The following is a 10,575-nucleotide window of genomic DNA, read 5'->3' as shown; positions in this document are numbered from 1 at the left end:
CTTAAAGTTTCTTAGCTACATGTGACTGTTTTTTCACAATCAACCTACCTTACATGGCCCACATTTGAAAGCTACAAATACACCCATGCATGAGCGAGGTTTGATATGGTACCTTCGTCTCAGCACCCTCAAAACCACCTCACTCACCAGGCCGGTGAGTGTGAGGTCTGGGATCTCACAAAGGAATAAGATCTGAGCGAAAGAATATAGCATATGTATATAGTAGAATTAGGTCCTTCAGTTTTAGCATTCATTCTTGTTCAGTCATTTGATTTCACATAAGCTTACATTTACTTTGATTCATGCAGGATTATCTGACATTCAATGGTGAGTATAGGTTACCAGGTTCAGGACACAACCTTGAGAATAGACAATTGGCTTGACTCAGACAGTAGTCAACTATATATATTTGATTGTTATCGTAATCACAGAACAAGCAACACAAACATGAAAGGGTGTAATCTATGCTTATGAAATCTCAACAGAAAATTGAGACCAACAATCACAGGCCGATGAATCACAACTATGACCAAAACAAATGTGACTTAAGTGCCACATGATTAGCCAATTCAATTATGGATACTATACTTAAAATATTCAAGTTTGGACCAAGTTTGTAAAGGCTTATGGTGTCTTTGAATGTCATTAACATTCTCAGATCTTGAATCTGGCGTGGGTCCCATCCGAGAGCAGAAGCAAACGAACGTTGAACCTCATATCCTTTCCAAGAAGGGAGATGTATGCATAGTGTATTTTTAGTTGCAGAGCATATACGTATATATATTAAATCTGTATTTATGACACTGGGGCAAGCTGGGATTATACAACCATACCATTGGGATTCGAACCTGCAACGTCCCAAACACACTCACTGTTCCTACCAAACAAGCGGAGCCCCCCGTTGGTCTCAAATCTGAGTTTGTAATATCTCCGGTCTTGGAGCATGTGGTCATTCAAGTGAGGCTGGTAATCCGATCGAACAGCACGTGACTCGGCTCAGTTCAAGTTGTCACGAACTTGATCGGTTCATATAGCTGGCGAGCCAAGCCATGAGCAGCTAGTTTAGCTTAAATGAGTCTAGCCTGAAAAAAGAGTGTTAGGCTTGACTAGATTAAACACAAACACGAGGCAAGTCCTGAGCTCAACCTATCGGTAAATGAGTCGAGCCTGAACATGCCCTGTTTGATTATTTGGGGTCTTTTACCAGCTCTAAGCAAGTCCATGAATGATACTGTTTGGGAAATGTCTTTGGCGAATTGGGTCCGAAAGAAAAAGCAAGACGTAGGCTGAAACATTTTCTTTTATCTTTCATCCACACGAATTAGTAGAGATATAGAACCAACTAGGTTGTTCAATCAAGGAAGATAATAACAATCAAGAAATGAAGTTGTGGAAAATTCTTTTTTTTTTTTTAACAAAGAAGCTGTGGAAAAATTAACTGGGAAAATCCTATATCACCAAAGTTAAATAATAACATAATACGAGTACAGAAAATCGAAAGTAGATAATTCATACTAACCAAAGATCGGAATTCGATTCTAATTCAAGGAAAAGAATTCGAAAAAAAAAGAGAGAATAAAAGAATAATTGTCTTTGAGGGAATTAAATTCCAAGAATTCTGTTCATCCAATTTCCTGATTCCAAACAGGCTTCGCAAGTTTCAACCTTCAAGCCAGGTCACAGCCGGTACTGAAAGCCAGGAAACGAGAAAGAAGAGACATCGTCTACTGTCCACCAACCACGATGAGGTTCACGGACTCGCCGGTGGTGGAGCTGAGGGTGGGCGGCGGTGCCGGCCACCTGCTGACGATAGAGCAGGACAACGGCTCGATGCACGTCGGCACCTCCGTCTGGCCGTGCTCCCTCGTCCTCGTCAAGTTCGTCGACCGGTGGCTCTCCGCCCCTCCCGGCGCCTCCCCCAACCCTTACGCCGACCTCCTCTCCTTCCACAACAAGCGCGCCATCGAGCTCGGCGCCGGCTGCGGCGTCGCCGGCATGGGTCTCGCCCTTCTTGGCCTCGACGTGCTCCTCACCGACATCGCCCCCGTCATCCCCGCCCTCAAGCGAAACCTGAAACACAACCTCCCCTCCTTCTCCTCTCGCTCTCCTTCCCTCCCGTCCCCTCCCGTCAAACCCAAGATCGCCCAGCTGTACTGGAACAACAAGGCCCAGATCCAAGCCCTAAAACCCCCTTTCGACTTCGTCATCGCCACCGACGTCGTCTACCTCGAAGAGACCGTCGAGCCCCTCCTCTCCACCATGGCCGCCGCGACCGGCCCCGGCACCGTCGTCCTGCTCGGCTATCAGCTCCGATCGCCCGAAGCGCACCGCAAGTTTTGGGAGCTTTGCGGAGGCTACTTTGCCGTCGAGAAAGTCCCTCGCGAGCATCTGCACCCGGATTACGCCTACGAAGAAACCGATGTTTATATTCTCAGGAAGAGATTGTGATCGTGATCGATCGGTCCGATTGATCGTTTTCTTCCTCTTGATCTGCAATTTTGTGCGTGATTTCTTCCCTCGGTATCTCTTTCTTTGTTCAATTAATGATCGTTGAGCAGGTTTGATGAATTTGGTTGTTATTAGCATGCGTGATAACTCACAACTGGGTTGGATTTCCATGTTTTATTGTTTTCCTTTTGAGAACATTTTTGCTTGTGGATTATATACGATAATCAATCGAAGTGACCTCTGTATCATGTAAATTAATGGGGTGGTTAATTGTATGAGCTTTGTATACGTCTTCCTGCCGCTTTATTTTATGTCATTCAAGATTATTATAAAAGAACACAAATTGGGTTTTCTTTCAGGATCATGGTTGTATTCATTTGTTTCCCTTTCTACTGAGCGCTGATGCTCTGGCTTCAGTGTCGTGGTTTGCTGTTATGATTTCTCCAGTTGAGACTTTAATTTCGTCTCTGAGTATGGTTTTAGATGCTCGATCTATTCATGATCTCTTAATATCCCTTTTAAGTTCATTTTAATTGCTTATTTTGAAATAATTATGTCACCTACATGAAGCAACAGGGCAACACATCCACAACGTATTAACATGTAACAGAAACAAATAAGGCTGGACCATGATGACTATGATGAAAACCAAGTGATCTACGTGTTATACTAAACTTCTTCTTGTTTGCGCCATAAAGTGCTCGACAAAGCCTATATACGTTTTCATTCTTACACCTCACACCCGGAGGCAATTGCATATAAACCTCTTCTTTAAGATCCCCATTGAGAAGAACATTTTTAATACCTAATTATCATAATATTCATCTTTTAATTGCACTTACTGCAATGAGAATTTTATGGTCATTATATGTGCCACAGGTGTAAAATTTTTAACGTCTATTCCAAATTGTTGTTTAGTTTCTTCTACCATCAACTCAGCCAACACTTTGCTGCACCTGTGAGGGTAAAGGTGTTCTATGGAGAATTGCACTTCTCATCATCATATTCAACTTGTATCGGCATAAGAAATTCTTATGATATTTCTTCCTTCTCTTAATTGGTTCACATATTTTACATTCTTTGCCTTGTGCACATGAGGTGTGGACTCGATCAGTGCTACAGCACCACATTTCTGTTGAATAAGAGAGTAGCACTCCTTTATTGATTTGTTGTCTTGCCTTAACCCTCTTAACTCTTGAACTAGCTGGTAATTTATTGTCTGCATCTCTTTCAAGAATGACCAAGCATCCTTACCTCTTCAAACTTGGGTCAAAGTTATGGCAGTGCTTTGCTCCATTAAACCCAACAACCAAGATTTGATACATGCAATTCTTTACCTTCCAGTCTGCATAAGCATTTGCACAACCAGCTAATCCAACAGAAACTTTGAGCTTGGTACCACCAATGTATCCTCCTAGTTCTTTGCTTTTAGTTACAGTTTTCATAAACTTCGGCCAGTATATATAGTTAGTGTTAAAATACTGTGTATATATTTATATACCTAACTAATATATGTATATTTGTACAGCTAACTGATATATGTATATTTGTACAATATACATATATCAAGGGCATTTTGGTCATTTAAATGAGATGTAATATAGTACAGTCCAATAGGGACTGTTGAGCCTTTTTACTTTTTATTTTCTGTTTTTATTGTCAGTCAAATATGACTATTGGGATGGCAGTCGTTGGACTGCCTCCCTCTCACTATATGTGAGGCTCTAATAGAGCCTCACTACTCTATGTATATTAAGCTTTTCTAAGCTTATTAGCTCATATATAAAATTCAGTTTTTTATATTATGATTGTGTGAAAGTTGTGCCATTGTGCTCTTGTGGATTTTGTGTTTTTTCTCTCTTTTATGAGATTGTTATCGGTCCATTAGAGACCATATTGTATTTGTGCACTTGTATAGCCATTTGTTGGCATTGTGATTGTGCACATCTTGTTTCTTTACATGATATCAGAGCTTAAGGCTCTTGACGTGTTGAAAATTATCTTGGGATTGCTCTCTTTGTGGTGGTGCTTTTCAATCTTTAGTCTTCAAACACAAGCCTTCTTTATTATGAGGGAAAGAGATTCTGCCTTCGTCATCTCCTACAAGCTCAACGAAAGCAACTATTTGATGTGGGCTACCATAATGAAAAATCACATCAAAAGCAAAAAGCTTTGGGGGTTTGTTAGTGCAACTACTAATGAACCTCAACTTCAATTAACAAAAATAGAAGGAGATCAAGTCAAAGCTCTATCCGAAGAAGAAAAAGAGAAAGCTTTGCAAGAATACCAAAACAAGTTGGAGGATTGGGAAGCTAGTAATGCTTAAATACTCTCATGATTTATGAATACCATGTAGTTCAAGATCGCCACCAACATCATTAAATTTAAAAAGGCATGTGATGTATGGATCTTCCTAAAGAGCACATTCATTAAAAAAAATATGACTAGGCTATATTATCTTCAAGACAAGGTACGGAATACCAAACAAGGAGATAAAAGTGTAACAAACTTTTATGATATCTTGTTTCCTAATTGAGATGAACTAGCTATGTTAGAACCAAAATGAGAAGGTTCGGCTATTGAGATAAGAAGATTACAAGTTGAAAGAGAAAATCTTTTCTCTTTTCTATATGGTCTCCGCCGAAATTTGAACAAGTTGGGTCCTCCTTGCTTCATAGGACTTCGACTCCTTCTATAAGTGAGGCTCTTGCTCAAATTTGTCAAGAAGAAAGAAGACTTGGAATGCACAAGTCTAATGACGAGGTTCTTGCCGTATCAAGACCCAATTTTTTTTTGTAAAAACTTATAAACCACCTCATTTTGAAAGAAAATTTAATGGAGAAGAACATAATGGAGGAGTATACAAATGAGGATAAAGGGTAAAATTATTTGTCATCATTGTAAAGAATCGGGGCATATAAGACTGGATTGTCCCAAGCTCAAGCAAGTGGTCGTCGTAAGTGAAGAACCTCAAGAATCAAAGAAAATGGACAACTTCAATGATTTAACAATTGCCCAAATAGCAGAGACCATCTCACAAATTCTAAAAGCCACTCCTACATCCAGTGATGTCATGTCCTCTTCTTATCATCCGGGTCAGTCTTCTTGGATTTTGGATTCAGGAGTTTCTTTTCACATGACTCATAACGAGTCTCTTTTATCTGATTGCACTAATTCATATTTTTCATGTGTGTCAACCGCCGATGGTACTTTTTTAAAAGTTCAAAGTATAGAAAACCTCAACAATATTTTATTTTATTTTTGTTCCAATTGTGAGGGTTATTTCAAAATTAGATGTAAACCTTTTTTCGGTATCTCAAATTTTTGATTATGGGTGTAAAGTATTTTTCTCGTTTAAGGCTTGTTGGGTTCAGGATCTCCAGTTAGGAAAGCTGATTAGGCAAGGCCATGGAAGAGGATATTTTTACTATATGGATTTCTTATGTTTACCTAAAAACTCTTTTTGTAATCATATCAAATAAATTAGTTTAGATCTTTGGCATAAAAGATTAAGTATATCTAAATTATCTCATTTTTCATTTTTGAAATTTTTTGTAAGGATAAAGAATTTGTATGTGAAGATTGTATATTTGGAAAATTGCAAATGATGCCTTTTGGATCTAGAACTTCCTTGACTAATGAAATCTTTGAATTAGTGCATTCGAATGTACGAGGTCTCGCTCCCGTTATGTAAAAAGGTGGTTATTCATATTTTGTTACATTCATAGATGATTTTAGTAGACATACTTAAATATACTTTCTTAAACACGAATCCGAAGTTTTTTCATGCTTTAAAATTTTTTATAATCTTGTTAAAAATTAATTTAAAACAAATATTAAAATCTTCTGCTTTGACTCAGAGAAAGAGTTTCTTTCAAATGAATTTTAATCCTATCTAAAAACTCATGGTATTTTACACCAAAGATCTTGTCTTAAGACCCTATAACAAAATGGTATTTTCGAAAGAAAGCATCGTTATATTATTGAAACTACTATGACCCTACTCATTTCAAAAGAAATTCCAAAAAAAAATTGGGACGAAGCCGCTCTCACTGCAGTATATCTAATAAATAGAATGCTTTTAAATTTTGGAAAACAAATCTCCAATTAAAAAACTCTTTAAAATTTCCCCTAATTTGAAAAAAAAGACTAAGGGTCTTCGGATGTAAATGCTTTGTGCTTCTTGAAAAATATAATAAACTCTCCTAAAGCTATAAAATGTGTTTTTCTTGGATATGCCGAAAAAAAGGCTATCAATGCTATGATTCAAAAAAATGATAAACTTTATGTCTCTAGAAATGTAACAGTTCTTGAAAATAAAAATGAATTTGATCTTGAAAAACGTAAGGAAGAATCTGAGTATGCATTCTTATTTGATTTGTTACCTAAATCAAATAATGAAATTATTGATAATAATGATATTGATGATTTTGAGTCAAATAATGGACCAAAGTGAAGAAAGAGAACCAACTCATAACCTCTTGCAATACTCTAGACGAGATAACGGGGAGCATTCATGTGCTTTTTAAAAATATAGTCAACCAATAAATGTTGAAGAGTCTAGTGTTAGGAGATCTGAACGGATACATAGGCCTCCAAATAGGTTTGTCTCCTATGAATCATTCTCTCCAAACTAAAGGTCATGCCCTCTAGCAATTCATTCATATCATTAACCATCTAATCATAAAGAAGCAAAAAACATAAAAGAAGGGGTAAAAATTATGAAAATAGAATTAGATGCATTCTACAAGTCTCATAATTGAAAAATCTAACATCTTCCTAAGGGAAAGAAGACAATGGGACGTAGATGGGTATTTGAAGTCAAAATAAAGAGTGATGAGTCTCTAGAAAGATATAAAGCAAGATTAGTTGCAAAAGGATATTTTCAAGAATATGAAATAGATTATAAGGAAACATTTGCTCCAATAGTTTGCATGACCACAATTAGGGCTCTAGTTGTAGTAGCATCCATTAGAAAATGACCTATATATCAATTAGATGTTAAAAATGTCTTTTTAAATAAAAATTTAAGTGAAGAAGTTTACATGGATCCTCCCCCTAGTCTAAGTATTGGAAATAGAGTCATTATTCTTCTTCAAAAAGCTTTATATTGCCTTAAACAAGCTCCTAAAGCATGGTATGATCGGTTTAGTAGAACTGTGTTTAATCTTGGATTTAAATCTTCTTATACTGATACTGCTCTTTTTGTAAGATTTATATATACATCTTTTATCATTATGCTTTTGTATGTTAATGATATGATCATCACTAGAAATGATCAGAAGGAAATTGAAGTAATTAAGATTATGCTTAAGAAATCTTTTGATATGACTGACCTTGGTTTTTTGCGATATTTTTTAGGAATTAAGTAGCATATTCGCCAAGTGAGTATATTTTGTCTCAGATAAAGTTTGCAGCTGATATTGTTGCGCGTTCGGGAATTACAGACACAAAATATATTGATACTTCTGAAGTGATAAATACTAAAATGAGAACTGAAGGAGTTTTATTAGATGATCCAACTCCTTATAGGCAACTCATCGGATCACTAATGTACTTATCTATTATCAGGCTAGACATTGCACATGCAATACATACTGCAAGTCAGTTTTAATATACACCTACATCCGTTCACATGAGTGCCATGTTAAAAATAATTGGATACATCAAGAAAACTATATCTAAAGGGTTATTTTTATCCTCTTCATCATCTCCAAATCTTATTGCTTATATTGATTCTGACTAAGCATGAGATCCCAATAACCGTCACTCAACTACAAGTTTTTGTGTGTTTGTAGGTGATTCCCTCATTTCTTAGAGATGTAAAAAATAACAGAAAGTGTATTTATCTTTCACGAAACTGAATATAGGATGATGATTACAACAACAACCGAGGTCATGTGGATAAGATCATTACTTTCAGATATGGGTGTTGATGTTTCAGAACCTTAAAAATTATACTATGATAACAAAAGTGCCATATATATAGTCAACAATCACACATTTCATGAACGCACGAAACATATTGAGATGAAATTTCACTATGATCGAGAAGAATACTTGAAGGAGACAATTACTTCATCATATGTTCAGATTGCGGACTTATTTTCCAAAATTCTTCCTCTACCAAGATTTTTGTACCTTCTTAGCAAACTTTCGGTGATACTCACCGTAAGTTTGAGGAAAAGTGTTAAAATATTGTGTATATATCAGGGGTATTTTGGTCATTTAAATGACATTAATATATTACAGTCCAATAGGGACTGTTGAGTCTTTTTACTTTTTATTTTCTGTTTTTATTGTCAATCAAATATGACTGTTGGGATGGCAGTCCAACTGACTGTTGGACTGCCTCCCTCTCACTATATGTGAGGCTCTATAAAACCCTATGTATATTAAGCTTTTCTAAGCTTATTAGCCCATATATAAAAAAATCAGTTTTTTATATTGTGATTGTGTGGAAGTTGTGCCACACACTTGTAGAATTCCTGTTTTTTATCTCTCTTTTATGAGATTGTAATCGGTCCATTAGAGACCATATTGTATTTGTACACTTGTGTAGCCCTTTGTTGGCATTGTGATTGTGCACATCTTGTTTCATTACAGTTAGTTCCACCTGACTTAACATGAATGAAATGAATAAATTATCCTTTATCCATAATTTAAATATCTTCTAAACAGTCAACTCAGATCAACAAAATATCTCTATAGAAGACAACGAATCTACCTTACCTTCTACACTTCACAAAGGAAAGACACAAAGTTAGCAAAGAGTAAAGATTTTCCAATTATAACCTTCAAACTCAACAGACACATTAAACAGGCTTAAATTCAAACATGGTACCAACTCAATGGACCTCAAAACATGTCTGTCAACCAACCTTGCTGCCACAGGAAAAACCAAATTTTTGCTTTACCATGCCTCAAACTATCAAAAGAGGTAATTCCTCCTCTGGAATAATAACCCAAATGAGTCCAACTTGCCAAGTTATAAACTCAAAATCTGGTCATGAATCCATGATTTTTTGCAATCTAAAAGAAAATATCATAAATAAAAACAGAAATCTTTTGAAAAATCATTTCTCTTCCTTATTTGTCATAAAACCTGAAATGTGGTCCAAACTCTCCTATACTGGTGCTTTGACAGATGCACACACCAATTCCTTAAAATCTCGGTCCAACCGTCTAGGTGTCAGACTAGTGCTAACATTAGCTCTAGGTGTGACGCCCTCTCAAATAAGGATACCGTGAGTTACCAAAATTCTTATGTAGCCCTAAACTGACTGAGATACCCTTATGTAGCCTTAAACTGAAAGAGTACGATAAATACAAAGAAAGACTATCATAATCCTGTGAGTGAAAAGATAGAAATACTCCAGATAGAAGTACAATGAATAAGAGAATATAATATCATAAATGTGCACTGACCATGGAGAAATCTAGTATGGAGATCGAGTACTGAGCCATGGCCTCTGTGACTGTAAAAATTACTTGGATAAGGAGCTTACTCACCTCTTTACACCAGAATACCAGGAAATTCGTGTTTTATTGTCACAATAGATGTGCAACTTTATATCTTAAATCTATTGCAGCACAATAAAATAAAACATATTGAGATTGACAAGCATTTCATATGAGGATATTTTAGATCAAGATGTGGAGCTGCAGTTTGTTAACGCACAATTTCAAGTGGCCAAAATTGTGATAAAACCCCTTTCTTGGCACATCATTTTATGATAAAAGAAAAAGTCTTTGATGGTCATAGACCATGCTCGGCTTGATGTGGTCTGTAAGAGATAGACATGTAGGGGCATTCTCATAGTTTTTCATATAATGGGCATTCTGATCATTATATGTTAGTGCAAGGATAGATAAGTGTATCTGCAACGTATTCAGTTTGTATTACATCAGTGTAATACTAGATTATGACATCAAATGTATTAGAGTTGTACTCGAGGGTAGGCAGTTACTAATATAAGTATAAGAGATGCACAAAGGGATTCAGTTTGGGGCTCTTTCTTTGCAGCGATCAGCGGGTTTTTCTCTCATCTCCTTTTTTGTTTGATGGGCCTCTCTCATCTTCTTTATTGCTGCACGTACATAGAAATTCATCATGTCCATATGACT

At 36.5% G+C, this 10,575-nt stretch overlaps 1 protein-coding gene across 1 annotated transcript; it reads left to right on the top strand.

The window, feature by feature from the left end:
* The first annotated feature begins 1,688 nt into the window (after nt 1-1,688).
* On the top strand, nt 1,689-2,806 carry LOC149843605 (uncharacterized). Its single transcript, XM_090001877.1, has one exon. It carries the CDS (start codon nt 1,744-1,746, stop codon nt 2,446-2,448), a length of 705 nt encoding a protein of 234 aa, XP_089858003.1. The 5' UTR covers nt 1,689-1,743; the 3' UTR covers nt 2,449-2,806.
* Nucleotides 2,807-10,575: the final 7,769 nt, after the last annotated feature.

The sequence above is a fragment of the Nuphar pumila genome, chromosome 3 (genome assembly GCF_984573655.1).
Source record: "Nuphar pumila chromosome 3, dmNupPumi1.hap1.1, whole genome shotgun sequence".
Lineage (NCBI taxonomy): Eukaryota > Viridiplantae > Streptophyta > Magnoliopsida > Nymphaeales > Nymphaeaceae > Nuphar > Nuphar pumila.
The sequence above is the reverse complement of the archived record's forward strand: the minus strand, read 5'-3'. Positions and strand labels throughout refer to the sequence as shown.

Excerpts from the sequence above, each read along its gene's own strand:
- LOC149843605 (XM_090001877.1), top strand. The coding sequence starts at position 1,744 with ATGAGGTTCACGGACTCGCCGGTGGTGGAGCTGAGGGTGGGCGGCGGT.